Source organism: Scyliorhinus canicula, chromosome 17, assembly GCF_902713615.1.
Source record: "Scyliorhinus canicula chromosome 17, sScyCan1.1, whole genome shotgun sequence".
NCBI classification, from domain to species: Eukaryota; Metazoa; Chordata; class Chondrichthyes; order Carcharhiniformes; family Scyliorhinidae; genus Scyliorhinus; species Scyliorhinus canicula.
The window spans coordinates 129,971,764-129,997,373 of NC_052162.1; the positions used below are offsets into that span (position 1 = coordinate 129,971,764).

The 25,610-nt window shown below is 48.1% G+C and overlaps 1 protein-coding gene across 3 annotated transcripts in view; it reads right to left on the reverse strand.

Annotated features, from left to right (window-relative positions):
- Positions 1–25,610, reverse strand: part of LOC119951302 (gastrula zinc finger protein XlCGF8.2DB-like) — a 62,011-nt gene that overhangs the window by 24,923 nt on the left and 11,478 nt on the right. The window contains exons 1-2 of one of the 3 annotated variants that reach the window (XM_038774382.1): positions 17,581–17,629; positions 14,147–16,060 (exon numbers count right to left, since the gene is read on the reverse strand). The exons of 1 other annotated variant lie outside the window; for it this stretch is intronic. In XM_038774382.1, the coding sequence (XP_038630310.1) occupies positions 14,690–15,955 (1,266 nt within the window). In that variant the 5' untranslated portion in view covers positions 15,956–16,060; positions 17,581–17,629 and the 3' untranslated portion in view covers positions 14,147–14,689. Of the gene's footprint in view, positions 1–14,146; positions 16,061–17,580; positions 17,630–25,610 lie in introns of those variants that run through there. One more of the 3 variants, XM_038774381.1, reaches the window with a different exon arrangement.

Consider the following 25,610-nt stretch of genomic DNA (forward strand, 5'->3'; position numbering starts at 1 on the left):
TCCCCCCCCCCCCCCCCCCCCCGACACCCCCACAGCCCAGCGGACAGGACGCCCCTTCCCCAGCCTGGCCCCCGGGGTATGGACACAGGAACAGGATCATCGCTCCCGGAGTCACGGACGACCACCGCTCCAACATCGCCGGCACAGCTACGCAGGTCAAGCAGGACATCAAAGGCGCCCAATCGACTGATTGAATCGATGTGACCTACTGGTGGACTTCTGCCTGCGGATGGACTCTTGTTTTTCTTGCCTGTTCTCCATTTTTTTGTCCCCCCCCCAATTTTACACACTGTACATAGTTGTTGTATTTTGCACATATTTGCGGGCCAGTGGGCAGCCATCAATACAATGGTACGACCTAAACATCTCTAGTCATACTACCAGTCTCTCACGTACTCACGGGACAGGGGGCGTGTCCCCCTCATGTCTGCGTTTCCCATACCATCCCCCCACCCCCGGTTCTTTTTCAACAAGGGGTGAATGTGGTAGTATGACTAGGGGTATTACGATACCTGGAAGTGAGCTGCTATTGGTGCAGAGGACTTGCTGCCCATTGGCCCGGGTAAGTCATGTGCCTCTCAGCCGATTGGCTGACAGGTAGGTAGCTCCGCCTACAAGGCGGGATATAAGAACCCGTGCTTCCCGGCAGTCAGCCTTTCTTCGGTACGTCTGCTGCCGGGCACACTTCTTGTGCATTAAAGCCTATCGTTCGGACTTTATCTACGTCTTGTGTCCATTGATTGTGCATCACTGGGGAAGGAGAGCTGGATTTGGAGAAGAGGCATCTCAGGGTGACAGGCTTGGAAAGCAGGCAACATTGCTTTCACCCTTGCAGCTCCATTTTCTTCAATAATATTATTTTCCAACTTTAAAAAAACCCCAAAATCTGTACTTTTCATTTTAAACTTCGAGGCGGCAGAGCGGTCAGCAATACTGCCCCAGAGCACCAGGGACCCGGGTTCGATTGCAGCCTCGGGTGACTGCGTGGAGTTTGCACGTTCTTCCTGTGTCTGCACGCATTTCCTCGCAGTGCTCCGGATTCCTACAATCGGGAACATCCTTCCTGCAGCACAGTAGCATGAGTGGATAGCACTGTGGCTTCACTGTGCCAGGGTCCCAGGTTCGATTCCTCGCTGGGTCACTGTCTGTGCGGAGTCTGCACGTTCTCCCCGTGTCTGCGTGGGTTTCCTCTGGGTGCTCCGGCTTCCTCCCACAGTCCAAAGACATGCAGGTTAGGTGGATTGGCCAGGCTAAATTGCCCTTGTGTCCAAAAAGGTTAGGTGGGGTCATTGGGTTACGGGGATAGAACATAGAAAAATACCGATGCTGTGCCGAACTTTTGTCCTATGATTAAGAACAAATTAATCTACACCCCATCATTCTACCGTAACCCATGTACCTATCCAATCGCCGCTTGAAGATCCCAAATGTTTCCGACTCAACTATTTCCACAGGCAGTGCATTCCATGCCCCCACTACTCTCTGGGTAAAGAACCTACCTCTGGCATCCCCCCCTATATCTTCCACCATTCATCTTAAATTTATGTCCCCTTGTAATGGTTTGTTCCACCCGGGGAAAAAGTCTCTGTCTATCTATTCCCCTGATCATCTTATAAACCTCTATCAAGTCGCCCCTAATCCTTCACCGTTCTAATGAGAAAAGGCCTAGCACGCTCAACCTTTCCTCGTAAGACCTACTCTCCATTCCAGGAAACATCCTGGTAAATCTCCTTTGCACCTTTTCCAAAGCTTCCACATCCTTCCTAAAATGAGGCGAACAGAACTGCACACAGTACTCCAAATGTGGCCTTACCAAGGTTTTGTACAGCTGCATCATCACCTTACGGCTCTTAAATTCAATCCCTCTGCTAATGAACGCTAGCATACCATAGGCCTTCTTCACAGCTCTATCCACTTGAGTGGCAACTTTCAAAGTTCTATGAACAAAGACCCCAAGATCTCTCTGCTCCTCCACATTGCCAAGAACCCTACCGTTAACCCTGTATTCCGCATTCATATTTGTCCTTCCAAAATGAACAACCTCACACTTTTCAGAGTTAAACTCCATCTGCCACTTCTCAGCCCAGCTCTGCATCCTATCTATGTCTCTTTGCAGCCGACAACAGCCCTCCTCACTATCCACAACTCCATCAATCTTGGTATCGTCTGCAAATTTACTGACCCACCCTTCAACTCCCTCATCCAAGTCATTAATGAAAATCACAAACAGCAGAGGACCCAGAACTGATCCCTGCGGTATGCCACTGGTAACTGGGCTCCAGGCTGAATATTTGCCATCCACATCCACTCTCTGACTTCTATCGGTTAGCCAGTTTGTTATCCAACTGCCCAAATTTCCCACTATCCCATGCCTCCTTACTTTCTGCATAAGCCTACCACGGGGAACCTTATCAAATGCCTTACTAAAATCCATGTACACTACATCCACTGCTTTACCTTCATCTGCATGCTTGGTCACCTTCTCAAAGAATTCAATCAGACTTGTGAGGCAAGACCTACCCCTCACAAATCCGTGCCGACTATCCCTAATCAAGCAGTGTCTTTCCAGATGTTCAGAAATCCTATCCCTCAGTACTCTTTCCATTACTTTGCCTACCACCGAAGTAAGACTAACTGGCCTGTAATTCCCAGGGTTATCCCTATTCCCTTTTTTGAACAGGGGCACGACATTCGCCACTCTCCAATCCCCTGGTACCAGCCCTGTTTTGTTTTTTTTTTTAAATAAATTTAGAGTACCCAATTATTTTTTCCAATTAAGGGGCAATTTAGAGTGGCCAATCTACCTACCCTGCACATCTTTGGGTTGTGGGGGTGAAACCCACGCAGACATGGGGAGAATGTGCAAACTCCACACAGACAGTGACCCAGGGTCGGGATTCGAACCCGGGTCCTCAGCACCGTAGGCAACAATGCTAACCACTGTGCCACCATGCTGCCCGGTACCAGCCCTGTTGACAGTGAGGACGAAACGATCATTGCCAACGGCTCTGCAATTTCATCTCTTGCTTCCCATAGAATCCTTGGATATACCCCGTCAGGCCCGGAGGACTTGTCTATCCTCAAGTTTTTCAAAATGCCCAACACATCTTCCTTCCTAACAAGTATCTCCTTGAGCTTACCAGTCTGTTTAATACTGTGCTCTCCAACAATATGGCCCCTCTCATTCGTAAATACTGAAGAAAAGTACTCGTCCAAGACTTCTCCTATCTCTTCAGACTCAATACACAATCTCCCGCTACTGTCCTTGATCAGACCTACCCTCGCTCTAGTCATTCTCATATTTCTCACATATGTGTAAAAGGCCTTGGGGTTTTCCTTGATTCTACCTGCCAAAGATTTTTCATGCCCTCTCTTAGCTCTCCTAATCCCTTTCTTCAGTTCCCTCCTGGCTATCTTGTATCGCTCAAGCGGCCTGTCTGAACCTTGTTTCCTCAGCCTGACATAAGTATCCTTCTTCCCGGGCAGCACGGTGGCCTAGTGGTTAGCACAGCTGCCTCACAGCGCTGAGGTCCCAGGTTCGATCCCGGCTCGGGGTCACTGTCCGTGTGGAGTTTGCACATTCTCCCCGTGTCTGCGTGGGTTTCACCCCCACAACCCATAAATGTGCAGAGTAGGTGGATTGGCCACAGTAAATTGCCCCTTAATCGGAAAAAATAATTGGGTAATCCAAATTTATTTTTAAAAAGTATCCTCTTCCTCTTAACAAGACATTCAACCTCTCTTGTCAACCATGGTTCCCTCACTCGACCATCTCTTCCCTGCCTGACAGGGACATACATATCAAAAACACGCAGTATCTGTTCTTTGAACAAGTTCCACATTTCAATTGTGTCTTTCCCTGACAGCCTATGGTCCCAACTTATGCACTTCAGTTCTTGTCTGACAGCATCGTATTTATCCTTCCCCCAATTGTAAACCTTGTCCTGTTGCACTCACCTATCCCTCTCCATTACTAAAGTGAAAGTCACAGAATTGTGGTCACTATCTTCAAAATGTTTCCCCACTAACAAATCTATCACTTGCCCTGGTTCATTACCAAGTACCAAATCCAATATGGCCTCCCCTCTGGTCGGACAATCTACATACTGTGTTAGAAAAGCTTCCTGGACACACTGCACAAACACCACCCCATCCAAACTATTTGATCGAAAGAGTTTCAGCTCAATATTTGGGAGGTTGAAGTCACCCATGACTACGACCCTGTGACTTCTGCACATTTCCAAAATCTGATCCTCCACATCTCTGCTGCTATTGGGGGGCCTATAGAAAACTCCCAACAAGGTGACTGCTCCTTTCCAATTTCTGACTTCAACCCATACTACCTCAGGAGGCAGATCCTCCTCGAACTGCCTTTCTGCAGCTGTTATACTATCTCTAATTAACAATGCAACCCTCCCTAATCTTATTGAAACATCTATAACCAGAAACCCCAACAACCATTTCTGCCCCTCTTCTATCCAAGTTTCCGTGATGGCCACCACATCGTAGTCCCAAGTACCGATCCATGCCTTAAGTTAACCCACCTTATTCCTGATGCTTCTTGCATTGAAGTATACACACTTCAACCCATCTCCTTGCCTGCAAGTACTCTCCTTTGTCAGTGTTACCTTCCCCACTGCCTCACTACACGCTTTGACGTCCTGAACGTTGGCTACCTTAGTTGCTGGACTACAAGTCTGGTTCCCATTCCCCTGCCAAATTAGTTTAAACTCTCCCGAAGAGTACTAGAAAACCTCCTCCCCCAGGATATTGGTGCCCCTCTGGTTCAGATGCAACGCGTGCTGCTTGTACAGGTCCCACCTTCCCCAGAATGCGCTCCAATTATCCAATTACCTGAAGCCCTCCCTCCTACACCATTCCTGCAGCCACGTGTTCAACTGCACTCTCTCCCTATTCCTAGCCTCGCTATCACGTGGCACCGGCAACAAATCAGAGATGACAACTCTGTCTGTCTTGGCTTTTAACTTCCAGCCTAACTCCCTAAACTCGTTTATTACATCCATACCCCTTTTCCTACCTGCGTCGTGCACGACTTCGGGCTGCTCACCCTCCCCCTTAAGGATCCTGAAGACACGATCCGAGACATCCCTGGCCCTGGCACCCGGGAGGCAACATACTTTCCGGGAGTCTCGCTCGCGACCACAGAGTGGTCCATAGGGTGGAAGTGAGTGCTTAAGTGTGTCGGTGCAGACTCGATGGGCTGAATGGCCTCCTTCTGCACTCGATGTTCTATGCATCTGCCCTGTCCAGTCCTGTTAGAATTTTATGGGTTTCTATGAGATTCCCCCCCCCATCATTCTTCTGAACTCCAGCGAATACTATCCTAACTGACTCAACCTCTCCTCATACCTCAGTCCCGCCAAGATGGACTGGCAATGCTAAATTACCCCTCAGTGTCCAAAGATGTGCAGATTAGGTGGGGTTACAAGGATGGGGAGTGAGCCGAAGTAGGGTGCTCTTTCAGAGGATGGGTGCAGTCCCGATGGGCCGAATGGCCTCCTTCTCCCCTGTGGGGACCTGGTTCTCAAGATTACAAACTCCTGCTGGTACAAAAATAACCAAACAGAAGAGAAACTTAAGTTGAATCCTTTCCAACGACTTTCTTCCTCTTTTACATTTGTCCAATAAATAGCACAGTTTACAAGCAAAAAGATTTGGAGTAGAGGGAGAAAGACTATTGGGATGGGGCGGGGGCGGCGGGAGGGGGGGGGGGGGAGTGACATCCAGTTTTCTTTTTGATTCCCACCCTTTAAATCTTTCCATAGAATCTCTAGTGCAGAAGGAAGCCATTCAGCCCATCGGGTCTGCACCAACCCTCTGAAAGAGCACCCTACCTAGGCTCACGCCCCCCCCCCCCATCCCCGCCCTTATCCCCATAACCTTGTGCATTGATCTTGGTCAATCCATTTAATCTGCACATCTTTGGACACTTCGGGGCAATTTAGCATGGCCAGTCCACATAACCTTTACATCTTTGGACTGTGGGAGGAAACCGGAGCACCCGGAGGAAACCCACACAGACACCGGGGGAGAAAGTGCAAACTCCACACAGTCATCCAAGGCCGAAATCAAACCCGGGTCCCTCCGCTCTGAGGCAGCGGTGCTAACCAGTGTGCCACTCTTGCCGAGGAAGTCTCTTGTCTGTATAAAAGCTCTTTCGGCTGCTGTTGTGGGTGTGTGTGGGTGTATGTTTTTAAATGTTGCAAGACCTGTCTATCCAGAAGAGCCCAACCTCTCAGACATCGAGTGTACTCCAATATGAGTTGTATAGAACATACAGTGCAGAAGGAGGCCATTCGGCCCATCGAGTCTGCACCAACCCACTCAAGCCCCCACTTCCACCCTATCCCCGTAACCCAATAACCCCTCCTAACCTTTTTTGGACACTAAGGGGCAATTTAGCATGGCCAATCCGCCTAACCTGCATGTCTTTGGACTGTGGGAGGAAACCCGGAGCACCCGGAGGAAACCCACGCAGACACGGGGCGAACGTGCAGACTCTGCACAGACAGTGACCCAGCCGGGAATCGAACCTGGGACCCTGGCGCTGTGAAGCCAGAGTGCTAACCACTGTGCTACCGTTCTGCCCCAGTTGCTGCAGGAGCTGACTGGGAGGGGTGGGGGAGTGAATGAAAGAAAACTGTTTAAATTGTGGTTGGGACTTCTGACTAACTGCTTACCCAGCTCCGAGTTTCTCTTTAAAGCATTTAGTGGAGGTTGACAGCGAGTTTGCAAGTTCCAGCTTTGCAAATGGTTTGGTTTCTAACTTAAATCTTTAGATCAGAAGAGTCACAGAATTGTTACCGTGTAGGAGGCCATTCAGCCCATCAGCTCGGCACCGGCTCTCCAATCATGACTTTGCGCTGTTCTCATGCCCCCCCCCCCCCCGCCCAGTAACCCCAGCACATTTGTTTCCATTTCATTGCCCATGAAAATCAAAAAGGTAGCCCCCACAAAAAATCAGAAAGTAGCCCTCCCTCGAGAAAAGTAAATGATTTGACTCCTGCCCCACACTCTCCTGATTTGGAACTACTTCGCCCAAGGTTCACTGTCACTCAGTCACAATCTTGGAACTCTCTTCCCGACGGCATTGTGGGTGTTGTCTACACCACACACGGACCGTAGCGATGCAAGATGGCCTGCCCATCTTCTTGAGGGGCAATAAATGCTGAGACCTTGTCGGTGAGGTTCATATCCTGAGAACTCTTGAGGCACTGCTAACATTGCGGCAAGTCTGCACTGCGTTCCTTGCATGACGAGTGTATCTTTAGAAGGTATTATTAAAGAAGTTCTCGTAGGGCACTTGGATGAGTTCAAGCTAAGCAGGCAGAGTTAACATGGTTTAGTGAAAGGGAAATCATGTTTAACCAACTTATTGGTCAGAAGGAACATGTGCTGTGGATGTACTGTACTTAGATTTCTTGAAGACATTTGATTAAAGTGCCATATTAAAGGTTGTTGCAGAAAAGGTGTAGAGGGTAACATATTGGCATGGATAGATGATTGGCTGGCTAACAGCCGGCATAAATGGGTCATTTTCAGGTTGGCAAGAGGTAACGATTGATGTGCCACAGGGATGAGTGCTGGGACCTCCACTGTTTACATAAATGACTTGGATGAAGGGATTGAAGGGGTGGTTGGCAAATTTGCTGGTGGCACAGAGATAAGTAGGAAAGTAAATTGTGAAGAGGACATAAGGTGGCTACAGAAAAAAAATCAATGGGTTAAGTGAGTGGGCAAGAATCTGGCAAATGGGGAATAATTTGGAAAAATGTGAAATGGTTCATTTTGACAGGAAGAATAAAAGAGAAGTTTGTTATCTAAATGGTGAGAGATTGCAGAGGAATCTGGGTGTCTTTGTGCATAAATTGCAAAAGGCTAGTATGCAGGCACAGCAAGTAATTAGGAATGTTCTCAATTTATTGTGAGGGGAATTGAATGTAAAAATAGGAGGGTTATGTGTCAGCTGGACAGTTGAGCATTGGTGAGACCACATCTGGAGTAATGTGTACAGTATCGGTCTCCTTATTTAACCAGGTTAAAATCCAACAGGTTTGTTTCGAATCATTAGCTTTCGGAGCGCAGCTAGCTCCAAAAGCCAGTGATTCGAAACAAACCTGTTGGACTTTAACCTGGTGTTGTAAGACTTCTTACTGAGCCCAGCCCAGTCCAACGCCGGCATCTCCACTTCATGGCTCCTTATTTAAGATAGGATGTAAATGCATCAGAAGCAGTTCAGAGAAGGTTTACTCGACTAATACCAAGAATTGCCGGGATGTCTTATGAGGAAAGTTTGGGACAGGTTAGGTTTGTATCCGCTGGAGTTGAGAAGAGTGAGAGGGTCTTGACAGGATGGATGTGGAGACAATGTTTCCTCTTCTGGAAGAATCTACAAATGGAGGGGAGGGGGGGGGGGGGGGGGGGGGGGGGGGTCACTGGTTAATTTTTAAAACATTTTTGATCCCATCCTTAAAGTTACAAAGCTAAAGTGCGGAGTGGACGGGGAAACCCCTTAATACATCTGCTTGCTTGCTCCAAAAAACTATTCAAATTGAAGCCAATTCATGGTCTCCACAAGTGAGGCACACGCGATCCAGGCTGATAAGAAAAGGCATTGCACTTCACCTTGGGCTCAATCTGACGCTTGATCTTGGCGCCAAAAGGCTGAGAAGCCGCCCATTTAAGATGAGGTGAGTTGTTTTCTCTCAGAGGGTCATAAGTTTTTGGAACTCTTCACAAAAGGCTGGACTATTTTTAAGGCAGAGGTGGGGATTCTTGGTAAGCAAGGGGATGAGAGATTATCAGGGGGTAGGCAGGAAGCAGATTTGGAAGGTTACTATCATGATGGTATTAAGTGGGGGAGCAGGCTCAAGGGGCTGAACGGCCTACTCCTACTCCTTGTTTGTATCTGATTGAAAGTACGGTGCCCAGAACTATAACAGAACAGTGCAGATTTTCAAACTCGGGATGTAATTGTCTTGTCCGTGCTTTGTCCTTGTTTAGTGCGAAGCCAGGTGCATTTGTTTTTCAAGAGGCACGTTGTAGAAGCCAGCTGTTTTCTATAGGCAAAAGATAGCTATTTAGCATTAAGCCCCATGTCTATTAAATACCATTTTAAAACTCCTAACAAGCAAGTCAGCAAGAAACTGGTTCAAGCTGTATGCGATAAGGAAGCCGAATTGCAATCCATAGCTCATACAAGAATACATTTCAGTTAATGTTGCATATTAAATGACAGACAGCTAAAACACCGAATCAAACTTTTAACCCAATCCAATTAGGATTACATCGGGGTATAGCTAGATGGCTAAAGACAGATATGATTTAGTATAACCGTGATAGATTGTCTGGCCATTTTCCATTCATGAATCATCTATACTTTGATCTAACTTACTCGCTGTCTCTGTCTTTCATACTTTCACTTTCCAACTCTGACTTTTGAAGTTATTGCAAGCTGTTTGCCGTAAGCAAGAAAATCATTTCTGTATTATTTGAAAGTTAAATTATCTACAAGATTGCTTCTCTTGAGTCCTTTGCTAGCTAGACTTATCAGAGAATAAGACTTTAAATGATTCTCAATTGTAATCAAAAGAGACAAATAAGACGATTCTTATTTGCACCTGAGAAGTGTCAACTCAAATTTCTACTGAGTTTTAGTGTTCGCAAGTGCCACTAAATGCGCATGGTAGATCTTACAACCAGGGGAGGGAGAAGGGCATGACTGTGTGAAAATAATAGAGGAAATGGAAGTAGTACGCTTAGTAGAAGAGCCACTACAGAACCCAGATTTAATCCTATTCACTGATGGTTCCTCTTTTATTGACAAGGGTATCAGAAAAGCTGGGTGGGCAGTCACAAGCCCATACAAAATATTAGCTGAAGGAAGTTTGCCCCCAGGTATGTCAGTTCAGCAAGCTAAACTGAAAGCACTAACAGAAGCATGTCATGTGGCAAGAGATAAAACTGCTAACATCTGTACTGACTCCAGATATGGTTTTGGAGTAGCACATGATTTTGGCCATCTGTGGCGAAAAAGAGGATTTCTCGCAACAGCAGGTACACCTATCCGAAATGGAAAGGAAGTACGAGATCTTCTAGAAGCTATGACCTTGCCTAAAAGAAGTATCAGTTCTAAAATGTAAAGCCTATACTCAAGAAGACACCACGAAGCAAGAGGAAATGCTCCTGTGGACCAAGCAGCAAGGGAAGCTGCCTCCCAATGGCATCAGGAATCCAGTCACATTTACAAATTGGGAGTAACCAGCAAAGTGAGAGGGGGAAAGTTTAAGGGAGATGTGCGAGGAAAGTTTTTTACGCAGAGGGTGGTGGGTGCCTGGAACGCTTTACCAGCGGAGGTGGTAGAGGCGGGCACGATAGCATCATTTAAGAAGCATCTAGACAGGTATATGAATGGGCGGGAACAGAGGGAAGTAGACCTTGGAAAATAGGAGACAGGTTTAGATAAAGGATCTGGATCGGCGCAGGCTGGGAGGGCCGAAGGGCCTGTTCCTGTGCTGTAATTTTCTTTGTTCTTTGTATTACATGATTTACGTGAATGTGATTGTACAGAGGAAGAAAAATGGACATGGTTAGAATCGGGTATTCAACCGTATGATGATGAAATTTGGAGAGAAGTTCAAACTTTTAAACCAGTCGCACCACAATCACTAATGCCCTTCTCAGCTCAACAAATTCATTCATGGGGACATATATCACCTCAACAAATGATGGATCGATTCCATAAAAGCTGGTGTGGTAAAGGATTCAAGAAATACGCACAATTAGTATCAAACCGTTGTGTAACCTGTCAAAAGACTAACTTGGGTCCTAAAACATCAATGCCTCAATTAAGAGCTCCTGCTCCCACAGGCCCATTCCAGAACATACAGGTAGATTACATCACCCTTTCTAAATGTCAACAATACAATGACGTCCTTGTAATAGTGGATAAATTCTCCAGATGGGTGGAAGCTGCTCCAGCTAGAAGAGGGACAGCTGCCCATGCAGCCAAAGTGCTATGCAAAGACTTTATCGCCAGATGGGGAGTACCAGCTAGCACTGACTCAGACAATGGAACCCACTTTACAGGTGCTGTTTGGAAGGAAGTCTGTAAACTACTAAACATTGACTTAACTTAGCAAAGTACTGTACACACCCCTGTCAGCATCAACGGAGCCGAGGTAGAGATGGTGAGCAGTTTCAAATTCCTAGGGGTGCACATCACCAAAAATCTGTCCTGGTCCACTCACGTCGACGCTATCTCCAAGAAAGCACAACAGCACCTATACTTCCTCAGGAAACTAAGGAAATTCGTCATGTCCACATTAACCCTTACCAACTTTTACAGATGCACTATAGAAAGCATCCTATCGGGCTGCATCACAGCCTGGTATGGCAACTGCTCGGCCCAGGACCGCAAGGAACTTCAGAGAGTCGTGAATACCGCCCAGTCCATCACACAAACCTGCCTCCCATCCATGGACTCCATCTACACCTCCCGCTGCTGGGGGAAAGCGGGAAGCATAATCAAGGATCCCTCCCACCCGGCTTACTCAGTTTTCCAACTTCTTCCATCGGGCAGGAGATTCAGAAGTCTGAGAACATGCACGAACAGACTCAAAAACAGCTTCTTCCCCACTGTCACCAGACTCCTAAATGACCCTCTTATGGACTGACCTCATTAACACTACACCCTGTATGCTTCATCCGATGCCAATGCTTATGTAGTTACATTGTATATCTTGTGTTGCCCTATTATGTATTCTCATGTATTTTCTTGAATTTTGTTTAATTCCCTTTTCTTCAATGTACTGAATGACCTGTTGAGCTGCTTGCAGAAAAATACTTTTCACTGTACCTCGGTACACGTGACAATAAACAAATCCAATCTCCAATCCAACTATTCGCTGTCTCTCTCTTTTTCATATTTCACTTTCTAACTTTGACTTTTGAAGTTATTGCAAGCTGTTTGCCGTAAGCAAGAAAATAATTTCTGTATTATTTGAAAGTTAAATTATCTAGAAGTTTGATTCTCAATTGTAATCAAATGAGACAAATAAAACGATTCTTATTTGCATCCGAGAAGTGTTAACTCAAGTTTCTACTGAGTTTTAGTGTTCGCAAGTGCCACTAGATCCGCATGGTAGATCTCTACACACAGGTACAGAATATTAAAATCCCTCCTGTTTTTATTATTTGGACGTTATTACTATCGGCATCAACAAATCCCACCCAACGCCACCATCCCACTGTAATTAACGTGGATCAATCCCGATACAAAATCCAAACACAGCCAAATGCTGGAAAGACTCACAGGCTCCGGCTGTATCTGTGGAGAGAGAGAGAGGTTCATCTTGGATGTGATTGAAAGCAGGATCTGACCATTGGTGCTTCCCCTTCGTCCACAGTCCCCCGGGATGGAGGATGACTTGCTTGCACTCGGTACGGTGGGTCAGATGCCATGCTCAGTCTAATGTGCACACTGCAGACTACACCACATATTGATGGGTTGGGGAAATGGGGCGTTTGGAGGTCAGAGGCCCAGCCTCGGACACACCACCTTCACTTCCACAAATCCCTGACAAATTAAGAACATAAGAACTAGGAGTAGGAGTATACCATCTGGCCCCTCGAGCCTGCTCCGCCATTCAATGAGATCATGGCTGATCTTTTGTGGACTCAGCTCCACTTTCCGGCCCGAACACCATAACCCTTAACCCCTTTATTCTTCAAAAAACTATCTATCTTTACCTTAAAAACATTTAGTGAAGGAGCATCTACTGCTTCACTGGGCAAGGAATTCCATAGATTCACAACCCTTTGGGTGAAGAAGTTCTTCCTAAACTCAGTCCTAAATCTACTTCCCCTTATTTTGAGGCTATGTCCCCTAGTTCTGCTTTCACCCGCCAGTGGAAACAATCTGCCCGCATCTATCCTATCTATTCCCTTCATCATTTTATATGTTTCTATAAGATCCCCCCTCAATCTTCTAAATTCCAATGAGTACAGTCCCAGTCTACTCAACCTCTCCTCATAATCCAACCCCTTCAGCTCTGGGATTAACCTAGTGAATCTCCTCTGCACACCCTCCAGCGCCAGTACGTCCTTTCTCAAGTAAGGAGACCAAAACTGAACACAATACTCCAGGTGTGGCCTCACTAACACCTTATACAATTGCAGCATAACCTCCCTAGTCTTCAACTCCATCCCTCGAAATCAGATTTACAGCCAGATATCTGTAAGAACCGCAAAGTTCACCTTCATTACGTTTGTCAAATGAAACCACAACGCTGCAAACTCTCAGTTCTGAAGAAGAATCAGATTGCATTGGAAATGTTAACTCTCTCTCTTCACAGAAGCTGCCAAACCTGCTGAGGATTTCCACAACTTTCTGTTTTCACTTCATAATTCCAGCTTCCTCAGTGTTTCTCTCAAATTATTATGTTTTTGAAATTATGTTACAGGACCAGTTAAGAGTGAAATAATTGTCACTATTTAAATGTCCAAATCAGTGATATTTATTGTTGTGTGGACGCCCTTCGGGTCGCCATCGCTCCGTCCGTGAGTACAGACTCCGAGCTTCCGGTTGCTTTCCATTTCAATTTGGCATCTTGCTCCCACGTCCATCCTGGAATGCTCCAGCGATGCCCAAAATAAACTGGAAGAAAAACATTTAATGAAGGAGCCTCAACTGCTTCACTGGGCAAGGAATTCCATAGATTCACAACCCTTTGGGTGAAGAAGTTCCTCCTAAACTCAGTCCTAAATCTACTTCCCCTTATTTTGAGGCTATGCCCCCTATTCTCCCAATGTGCTGGGTGCCTCCCCCTCTCCCGCCAATGAGCCTTCTCAATTTCAGTCGGTCACAAGCCAGGGTCTCCCTGGAGTCGTCAAATACGTCTGACTGTTTCATGGTGACACGGCAGTTGGCACTGCTGCCTCACAGCGCCAGGGTCCCGGGTTCAATTCCGGCCTTGGGTCACTGTCTGTGCGGAGTCTGCACGTTCTCCCCGTGTGTGTGAGGGTTTCCTCCGGGTGCTCCGGTTTCCTCCCACAGTCCAAAGACGTGCAGGTTAGGTGGGTTGGCCATGCTAAGTTACCCCTTAGTGTCCAAAGATGTGCAGGTCAGATGGAGTTACAGGGATAGAGTGGGCTCTTTCGGAGGGTCGGTGCAGACCCGATGGGCTGAATGGCCCCCTTCGGCACTGTTGGGATTCTATGGAGGCTTTGAGGACATCGCTAAAAACATTCCGCTCTGCTCCGAGGAGTCCCAGAGGTTGCTTTGGGAGTCGGATCAGGCACGAGGACGTCAAAGCCCACCGGTTGGAGCTGGTTTCGGCATGATTGGCCCCTCGGTGCCGAGCAGGTTGTCTTGGGAGGTGGCACTGCTGGTGCTTTTTAGTTAGCAGATTTGGCAAAGGCGACAGGCAGAAGAGCTTTTCCACGCAGCGAATGCATTGGATTTAAAAGGCGCTGTCTGAGAGGGCGTGGGGTGGGCAGGTTCAGTGGAGGCTTTCAAAAAGGATGTACAGGGCGAGGGGGTGGCGGGAGAAAGCACAGGAATGGCACTGAGAGAATTGTTCATTCGGAGGGTGGGTGCAGACAAGATGGGCTGAATGGCCTCCTTTCAGGGGGTAACAATTCAGTGACTGTTGCCTTCAATTGTGTCTCAGCAGCTCAGAGGAACGGATGAATCTCTCTTCACACACGGAGCAGGTAACTGACCCTTTGGGTCCTTGGCTCGCTGGTGCCTGAGGAGGCTTCCCGCCTGCATGAACGTCTTCTCGCAGTGGGAGCAGCGGAACGTTTTCTCCCGGCCGTGAACCTGACTATGCCTTCGCAGATCTTTGGCGGATTTGAAGCACTTCTGGCAGTCGGGACACTTGAACGGCCTGTTGTCGGTGTGGACGAGCTGGTGCTCCCGCAGGGAGGACGCCAGAGTGAAGCCCTTCCCGCACTCAGGGCAGGTGAAGGGCCTCTCCTGGGTGTGGAGCCGCTGGTGGGCCAACAGGCTGGAGGACTGGGTGAACCCCATCCCGCAATGGGTGCAGGCGAAGGGCCTCTCTCCGGTGTGAACCCGCCGGTGTTTCAGCAGCCCGGACGACCTGCGGAAGCCCTTCCCGCAGTCCGGGCAGCTGAACGGCCTCTCCATGCTGTGAACGCCCTGGTGGATCTTCAGGTACTTGGAGCTCTTGAAGCTCTTGGTGCAGACTGAGCACTCGAAGGGTCGGTCGTCCCTGTGTACGTGACGATGTTCGCGGAGGGAAGACGAGAGGCTGAAGCCCTTCCTGCACACGGGGCAGGTGAACGGCCTCTCCCCGGTGTGAGCTCGCTGGTGGACCAGCAGGGTGGACGACTCGGTGAAGCCCTTCCCGCACGCAGGGCAGGTGAACGGCCTCTCCCCGGTGTGGAAGCGCTGGTGCTGCATCAGCTCCCGCGCCCTCTTGAAGCGCTTCCCGCAGTCCGAGCAGGGGAAGGGCCTCTCGTCAGAGTGGACACGGGCATGGGTCAGCAGGTGGGAGGACTGGCTGAACCGCCTGCCGCAGCGTGGGCAGGCAAACGGCCTCTCGGCGGTGTGCAGGCGTCGGTGCCTCAGCAGGGCCGACTGCTGGGTGAACGCCTTCCCACACGTGGAGCAGGTGAACGGCCTCTCGCCGGTGTGGACCCGGCCGTGCATCTCAAGGTGGCCCAGCTGGTTGAACCCCGTTCCGCAGGCCCGGCAGGTGAAGGGCCACTTCCCGGTGTGGCTGCGCCTGTGCAGCTCCAGCTCGGAGGGGAAGCTGAATCTCCTCGCACAGTCGGCGCAGGCGTACGGCTGCTCCCCGGTGTGTACTCGCTGGTGCCTCGTCAGGCTGGAGGCTCGGCTGAAGGAGCATCCACAGTCGGAGCAGTTATAGGGCTTGCCCACACTGGGATCACGCATCCCCCTTTCCATGTGCACAGGCCCAGGATGTTCACGACCCAATGAATCGAGTGAACTTGACGTGGTGTTTGGTTTCGGCTGTCCCTTCCTAACTCCCCCCTCTTCTCACAAAATAACCTGAAAAAACAAGTTAGCGTCAGATAATTCCAGCAGATAAATTCAGAATAGATCATTTACCATCTCAAATCCTCTTATCGCGGATAAGGTCGTGAAACAACAAAGAAATTCAATAGGGGCTGTTTAGCACAGGGCTAAATCGCTGGCTTTGAAAGTAGACCAAGGCAGCCCAGCGGTTCAATTCCCATACCAACCTCCCCGAACAGGCGCCGGAATGTGGCAACTAGGGGCTTTTCACAGTAACTTCATTTGAAGCCTACTTGTGACAATAAGCGATTTTCATTTTCATTCATTTTTTCAAGAAAAGTACAGCCCAGGAACAGGCCATTCGGCCCTTCAAGCCTGTGCCCTCCATGCTGCCCGTCTAACTAAAATCTTCTACACTTCTGGGGTCCGTATCCCTCCATTCCCATCCTATTCATGTATTTGTCAAGATGCCCCTTAAATGTCACTATCGTCCCTGCTTCCACTACCTCCTCCGGCAGCGAGTTCCAGGCACCTACTACACTGTGTAAAAAAACTTGCCTCGTACATCTCCTCTAAACCTGGCCCCTCGCACTTTAAACCTATGCCCCCTAGGAATTGACCCCCTCTACCCTGGGAAAAAGTCTCTGACTATCCACTCTGTCTATGCCCCATATAATTTTGTAGACCTCTATCAGGTCGCCTCTCAACCTCCGTGAAGTATGAAGCATTAGGTCACATGGCCCACTGAGCCCGTTGCCCCATTTGGTAAGATCACAGCTGATCTGAATTATAGAATTCCTACAGTGCAGGAGGTCATTCGGCCCATCATGTCTGCACCAACCCTCTGAAAGGGCACCCCACCTAGGCCCACTCGCTACCCCATCCCCGTAACCCCACCTAACCTGTACATCTTTGGACACTTCAGGGGCAACTTAGCATGGCCAATCCACCGAACCGGCACTTCTTTGGAGGAAAGCGGAGCAAGGGAGGAATCCCACGCAGATACGGGGAGAACGTGCAAACACCACACAGTCACCCAAGGCTGGAATTGAACCCGGGTTCTTGCCGCTGTGAGGCAGCAGCGCTAACCACCCTGCTATCCTCGAGATTGAGGCTTTTACTCCATTCTGGTTAAGCGAATGGGCAAGAAGGGTTTTACGGACTTCGGAAGGAGGTTATGGAGGGAGGGAGAGAGGCGAGGTGGACAACGCAAAGAGGGACTTATAAAGGGGGCCGGGACGGTGTTAAAAATCAAGGGTGGACCCAGGAGGCCAGTGTCGGTGAGTGGGGACAGAGGAGATGAGCAAAGAGGGGGATGGCATTCTCACGGTCCCCTGTCCCTTGAATTATCACGATGCAGAGACCTGAGGCGAGTGCCCCTTTAAATTGCAAAGCAACTCAAATTTTATGCAGGGAGAGGTCTCTGTCCCTTTAAGTGAATAATTTACCCCACCCCCAACCCTCTTATTTGGTGTCAGATCAGAATATTGCACAGTGTGCGGTTCAGAATTTAAAAAAAAAAGCTATCAGAGCAATCTGCCCAGCAACACGACCTTCAAAAGCCTCTCCTCCCCTGGACCAGGCTGCAAGCCAGCAACGTCACCAGCCTCTGAACCCGCCCCCCACTGTGATTGGTTGGAGGACCGCCGAGTCCTCCGACCGCTTCGGCTTATTGGCTGGAGGACCACTTGGTCCTCCGGCGGAACGCAACCCTCCGATTGGTCCCAGCGTACGTCAATCATCCGGATCGACGACGGCGGCCGCCGAAAATAGGGAGAGAAAATTCAGGAGATGTGACCCTCCCCCCCCCTCCGTGCTGTCCGTCAGGCCCGTGCCAATTGCAGGAACGTGCAATTACGTTGAGCGGTGTGGGCGGGTCGGAGCACGTGTTCACCAGGCTCGATATTGACTGACAGGAGCCGCCAGCCAATGGGAGACGGAGATCGGTGCTGGGAGGACCTGGCCGGCGAACGGTCCTCCAGCCAATCCCGTCGCAGCCAGAAGGCGGGACATTTCCCTCTGTCCTGCTCTGCTGGGGCCCCGCCCCTCCCCCATTGTGACATTGCGCCCTTCCCCCTCAACTCCTGCAACAACAACTTTCATTTACCCAGTGCCTTTCCATTCCAAGTAACACGACCTGGTTCAGAGGCTCCAACACAGATATGTGTGTGTGTGTGTGTGGGGGGGGGGGGGGGGGGGGGGGGGGGGGGTAATTGTTGGCAGCATACAATGAAAACTATAAAGGCACGAAAATGACCAGCAGCATTCATTGGGGGTAGGGGATGGATTAATGTTTTGGAAATGTGACCTTTCCACTCTCCACATGAGTCTTCTCCTGCTTTTCCCCATCTTAACTCCTGTCAAGCGAACCCCCCCCCCCCCCCCCCCCATTTAACCTCACTCCGTAAAACAACACCCAATTCTGCCAGCCCTCAGCTCACCTGCTGCCGAATCCCCTCGTCCCTCACCACACCTTCGTCACCTCCAGACTGAGGGATCTGCCCAAGGCAGTAGGACTAGGTGTGGCCACCGTCCAGTCCTTGTGGAGACGAAGTGTCGTCTTCACGGCACGGTGGCACAGTGGTGAGCACTGCTGCCTCACGGCGCCAAGGACCTGAGTTCGAAACCCACCTTGGGTGACTGTGTGGAGTTTGCACGTCCTTCCCGTGTCTGCATAGGTTTCCGGGTGCTCTGGTTTCCTCCCACAGTCCAAAGATGTGCAAGTCAGCTGGGTTGGACATGTTAAATTGCCCCCGAGGGTGAGGTTACAGGGCATGGGATTGGGCCGAGGTAGAATGGTCTTTCAAAGGGCTGGTGCAGACTCGATGGGCTGAAAGGCCTGTTTCTTTATTGTAGGGATTAGAGCAGTGGGAGTCATACAAAAAGTAAATGCAGAAAATACAGGGACATGTTCCTGTAAAGGTGAAGGGCGGGAGCAACAGGTCCAGAGGACCCTGGACGTCGAGGGATACCCAGGATTGGGTATGGTAAAAAAGGGAGGCCTATGGCAGATTCGGAGAGCTCCGAACAACGGAAGCGCAAGAGGAATTTAGAGATGTAGGGGGTTACTTCAAAAATAAATTAGGAGAGCAAAGAAGGGGCATGAAAAAACATTGGCAGTTAAAATAAATGAAAAAACAAATGGGTTTTATAAGTATGTTAAGCGCAAGTGGTGACCAGGGAACAAGTTAGGGACCAACATGCCAATCTGTATGTGAAGCTGGAAGACATAGGTGAGGTTCTAAATGAGTACTTTGCATCTGTGTTCACCATGGAGCATGATGATGGAGGTATAGAAAGCATGGAAGGGGACTTGAACAAATGAACATTGAGAGGGAGGCAGTACTGACGGTTTTAGCAGGCTTAAAAATGGACAAATCCCCAGGCCCAGATGAGATGTGTCCCAGGCTGCTATGGGAGTCAAGGGAGGAGATCGCAGAGGCTCTGGCAATCATTTTAAAATCTTCTCTGACCACAGAAGAGGTACCAGAGGACTGGAGGATAGCTAATGTGATGCCTTTGTTCAAGAAGGGAAGTTGGGACAAACCAGGAAATTACAGGACAGTGAGTCTATCGTCAGAGGTAGGAAAACTATTGGAGAAATATTTGAGAGACAGAATTAATCTCCACTTGGGGAGGCAAGGATTAATCAAGGATAATCAGCATGGCTATGTCAAAGGAAGATCATGTCTTACAAATTTGATTGAATTTTTCGAGGAGGTGTCTCGGTGTGTAGATGAGGGTAGTGCGGTTGATGTAGTCTACATGGACTTCAGTCAGGATTTCGACAAGATCTCGCATGGGAGACTGATCAAGGTGGTAAGAGCCTATGGGAGGCAGGGGAAATTGGATCCAAGAGTGGCTTTGAGGCAGGAGGCAGAGGGTGATGGCTGAAGGTTGTTTTTGTGACTAGAAGCCTGTGTCCAGTGGTGTTCTGCAGGGATGGGTGCTGGGTCCTTTGCTGTTGGTAGTGTACATTAATTATCTTAATGTGAGTGTAGGAGGTATGATCAGTAAGTTTACAGATGACACATTTGTGGTGTGGTAAATAATGAGGAGGAAAACCTTAGATCACAGGACTATATAGATGGGTTAGTTAGGTGGGTAGAATAGTGGCAAATATAATTTAACCCTGAAAAGTGTGAGGCATTTTGGACTCACTAGGCAAGGGAATGTACAGTCAATGGTAGAACTCTAAGAAGTACAGAGGATCAGAGGGATATTGTTGTGCATGTCCATGGATCCCTGAAGACAGCATATCAGGTAGATAAGAAGGCATGTGGGATTGTGTTTGCGTGGGGTTCGTCGTGTTTGCGTGGGTTTCGCCCCCACAGCCCAAAGATGTGCAACGTAGGTGGATTGAACACGCTAAATTGCCCCTTAATTGGAAAAAATGAATTGGGTATTCTAAATTTATAAAAAAACAAATTTAAGAAAAAATCAATTATACTTATTAGGTCTGCCTTTGCACCAGTATCTAATTTAACAGTAATTAGCGATCAATTGATAGTCAAAGGTACAGACCATTGTCCCTTGTTACTGCTGCAATATCACTTTCAGCATTCTTTATACATGTGGGCGGCATTTTATTCGGTATGGCTTAATTTGCTGTGTTTTCATCCCACACCAGGGTAACGAAAACTTAAATTAGTGTAATCATTCATGTTAATCTACTGCCCTACATTAATTTTCTTATTTGAGAAAGTGTTTCACAAAGTGATTCTTCCCTTTGCACATATTTTGCAAAAGTTGGACATTGCCTTGGTAAGAGCTTATAACCACATCGTTTACATGCAATAGTTGTATGTTCAGACCATTTAGAATGGCTGCTGTGACCATGTTTCTTTTCTCTTTTTAAAAAAAATTTAGAGTACCCAATTATTTTTTTCCAATTAAGGGGCAATTTAGCGTGGCCAATCCACCTACCCTGCACATCTTTGGGTTGTGGGGGTGAAACCCACACAGACACGGGGAGAATGTGCAAACTCCACAAGGACAGTGACCCAGAGCCGGGATTCGATCCCGGGTCCTCAGCGCCGTAGGCAGCAATGCTAACCACTGGGCCACCGTGCCGCCCCTCATGTTTCATTTCTAAGCGCATCATAACACCAATGGCAGCTGCATCACTTGCAATGTTTGTGCCAAAACGTCTTGTATTAAACGTATTAACATGTTGCGCAGCTAGTCCGCCAGCATGGCAAATGTGTGTGCCATCTTCTAATTGGAGCTCATTTTCTCGAAAAAGACGCTCATGCACCTCAGTATCATGCAGTCCAAAAATAATTTGATCTCTAATCATGGAGGATTTCAGGATTGTGAAGTTACACGTTGGTGGTTTCAGCTTAAGGTCAGTAAGAGAAAACTGTTGAATGATTCACCAGTCTTCTGCATGTGCATTCAAAAAATTAACCTTTCACGTTTCATTTTTTTCTTAGGTGTAGAATGCTGGTCAAACATTTTTTGATCACAGCATCAAATTTCTTACTGTCTTCCTCATACGCAAATGTATTATATAATTTCAATCGCCTGCGGTCTGCCGCCACGAGCAATAACACAATTTTTCTCTCATCCGACTGTGCCTGCAACCGAATAGCTGAGACATACAGCATGAAGTGCTGCTTAAACGCGTGTCAATCTCCATCCACATTACCAGTAAGTTGAAGCTGTTCTGGAGCTTTCAGATTTTCTATTTGAAGAACCACGTTTTTCTTGCAGCAACGATTCTTCTTTGTTTGAAGACTGTACCATTAAAATACTCCTGGTACCATGTTATGTTTGTGTACTATAATAATAAATGAATCAGTGTACGACAGAACATCTATTCAAGGCTAGTTATCTAATGTTGAATAAACTGTTAAGAGTTTCTAACCATGCTACTAGCAGTTCCTGTAACTCTGATCAAGACTGTTTTTTGTCCAGTTCCAGTGTCCTATTCCTCTTGCCTGACACCTAGTGGTCGGAGTCCATATCTACTTGTTATGTACACTGTTACTTAATATCATTACATGTCCCTTCTCAAAATCCTTCACTCTCGATATTACCATGTGTATTTATCTCCCAGTCATCTAGGTAAGCTGTTTCTACTAATAGGGCTCACATGACTATCGAGATGCTTGCTAATCCCGCTGCTGGGAAAGATGCATCTCGTCCTGCCTTTTGAATGCTGGCTACTGCTGTCGCTGAGCAGATCTCTACCTGTTGCTGGGCAGGATCGCATCCCATTACGTCTTGTTAAATTTGTGTTAAACTGCTCTTTCTCGGCAGATCCAAGACACACGCACACTTGTTTCACACACACAATCGTTGCACAGATACACATTCATTTCACACATTTAGCACGTGCACAAAATCATTGCATACTCATCTCACTCTTCACATTCATTTCATACTCATTCTACAAATACATTCGGACTCATTTCTCACAAACATGCATATTCACTTTCATTTCTCACACTTAATTGACATTCCACACTCTCACTTGTTTCATACCCATTGCCGACACTCATCTCACCCTCACTAATTTCATTTACTCATCTCACTCTCATGCACTTTATTCACACATTCTAATTTCACATACGCTAATTTCAGACTACTTTCTCACATCTCATCTTACACCCTCATCAGTCTCAACTCTCACGCTCACCTCACTCTCATCCTACATGCACATTTTATTCTCATCTCACACTGACTTATCTCACTCATCTGACACAATCAATTGACACACACCTACTCTCATTTCACACGCAGTCAACACATTTCATTCACTCCTATTTCTCATTTCATTCATCCCACACATACTTATGTCACACCCACTTTCATTTCACTTATTTCATACACCCACTCATTTAATACCCATCTCAGACTCATCCCACACCACTTATGTTTCTCACACGGTTGTGGGGGTGAATCCCACACCCCCAATGCACACATATACTCATTTCACACACACTCACATTTCACTTATTTATCACACTCATTTCAAACACTCAACCCACACATACTCACACACACTTTAAAAAATTATTTTTTATAGAGTACCCAATTATTTATTTTTCCAATTAAAGGGCAATTTAGCATGGCCAACAGGGCAGCACGGTGGCGCAGTGGGTTCGCCCTGCTGCCTCACGGCGCCAAGGTCCCAGGTTCGATCCCGGCTCTGGGTTACTGTCTGTGAGGAGTTTGCACATTCTCCTCATGTTTGTGTGGGTTTCACCCCACAACCCAAAGATGTGCAGGTTAGGTGGATTGGCCACGCTAAATTGCCCCTTGATTGGAAAAATTAATTGGGTTCTCCAAACTTTCAAAAATATTTTTAAAAATATTTTTAAAAAATTAGCGTGGCCAATCCACCTAACCCTCACATCTTTTGGGTTGTGGGGGTGAAACCCATGCAAACACGGGTAAAACGTGCAAACTCCACACAGACAGTGACCCAGAGCCGGGATCGAACCTGTGCTATCCACTGTACCACCCGCTCATCTCCCTTATATTATTATTTCACACTTATTTAACACACTCATAATTCACATATTCTCATTTCACTCTCCTCTCCCACGCACACTCACCTCTTTTTCCAAGTTCCAACCCCACTGCTCCTGGCCCTGACCGCTCCTCTCCTGGACAGGGGCCCACTCGCTCCACTCCAGGCTGGCCTGCTCTTTCCTGCCCCCTCCCCTCACAGACCCAACCACTTTTCCCCACCTGCGTAGGCCTGACTGCATTCCCCCCATCCCAGTATCCCTCCCCTGCAGGTCCGACCATTCTAACCTGTTACATCCTCTGTGCTCACAACTCGTCCAGTCAGAGGCTGGACGCTCCAGAATCCAGCCTATGATTGCAAATGAGCTGCAAACAGCACAAAACTCAAATTGGATCCATCAGCCTGGGCTCCCGCGGGACCCTGGGGAGGCTCTCGCAGCGGGGAGCCCAGCTTGGGAACCCCTGTGTTGAAATCTACCATGCGGTTTAAGTGTAGTCTCATATACACTTTTAACTCAGTAGAAATTTGGGCAGCATGGTGGCGCAGTGGTTAGCCCTGCAGCCTCACGGCGCTGAGGTCCCAGGTTCAATCCCGGCTCTGGGTCACTGTCCGTGTGGAGTTTGCACATTCTCCCCGTGTTTGCATGGGTTTCGCCCCCACAACCCAAAGATGTGCAGGTTAGGTGGATTGGCCACGCTAAATTGCCCCTTAATTAGAAAAATGAATTGGGTACTCTGAATTTATTTTTAAAAACTCAGTAGAAATTTAAGCTACACGTCTTGGATGCGAAATTAAATCTTTTATTGTGTCTATTGATTATAGAGTTTACATTGCAGAAAGGAGGCCATTTGGCCCATCAAGTCTGCATCGGCTCTTGGAAAGAGCACCCTACCCAAGCCCATACCCCCACCCTATCCCCATAACCCAGTAACCCCACCCTTAGTGTTTAAGGGCAATTTTGGACACGAAGGGCAATTTAGCACAGCCAATCCACCTAACCTGCACATCTTTGGAGTATGGGAGGAAACCGGAGCACCCGGAGGAAACCCACGCGCACATGGGGAGAACGTGCAGACTTCACACAGAGTGACCCAAGCCGGGAATTGAACCTGAGACCCTGGAGCTGTGAAGCAATTGTGCTAACCACTATGCTACCGTGCTGCCCACGAAAATCACTTATTGTCACAAGTAGGCTTCAATGAAGTTACTGTGAAAAGCCCCTAGTCGCCACATTCCGGCACCTGTTCGGGGAGGCTGGTACGGGAATTGAACCGTGCTGCTGACCTGCCTTGGTCTGCTTTAAAAGCCAGTGATTTAGCCCAGTGTGCTAAACCAGCCCCTTATAATTGGAGTGTTTAAAATCTGACGGTGCAACATCGTGGGCCGAAGGGCCTGTATTGCGCTGTAATGTTCTATGCCTTCGATGAACTCGTTTCCATCAAAGAGACTGCCAAGTCCCCTCACCTACTTGCTCTGAAGCGCGTAAATAAGTCCAGCAAAATCAAATATTATTACCGGTAAAAAAGTTTATTTGTAAACCAGAACATGGTGAAACAAAAAATGATTTCGGAATCAATGACAACCAGAGTAAAAAAAAAAGAGACAAAAGCAAATTACTGCCGGTGCTGGAAATCCGAAATAAAAACAGAAAATCCTGGAAAATCCCAGCCGGCCTGGGGCTATCTGGAGGCAGGAAAGAGCGGTCGGGCCTGGAGAGGAGCAGGTGGGCCCCGGTCCAGGAGAGGAGCGGTCAGGGCCAGGAGCAAGTGCGGTTGGAACTTGGAGAGAGGCGAGTGGACGCGGGAGAGGAGAGAGAGCAGAGGGAAAATTTCGAGTCCGTATGGCTCTTATTTAGGGCTCCGGAGTTAGAAAGATGCGCACAAAGTTCTGGGCCCAAATGGTTTCACTGGCTCCTCGGTAGTTTGTTCCCATGCGGAAGAAGGTTTCTAACCCAGCGAGTGGTAATGACCTGGAATCTGCAGCCTACGAGGGTGGACGAATGGGAGACGATGAACGGTTTCAAAGGGATGACTGAATGGGCACTTGAGGGAAATTTGCTGGCCTATGGGACTGGGAGGGGGGCAGCAATAGGATGAACTGTTC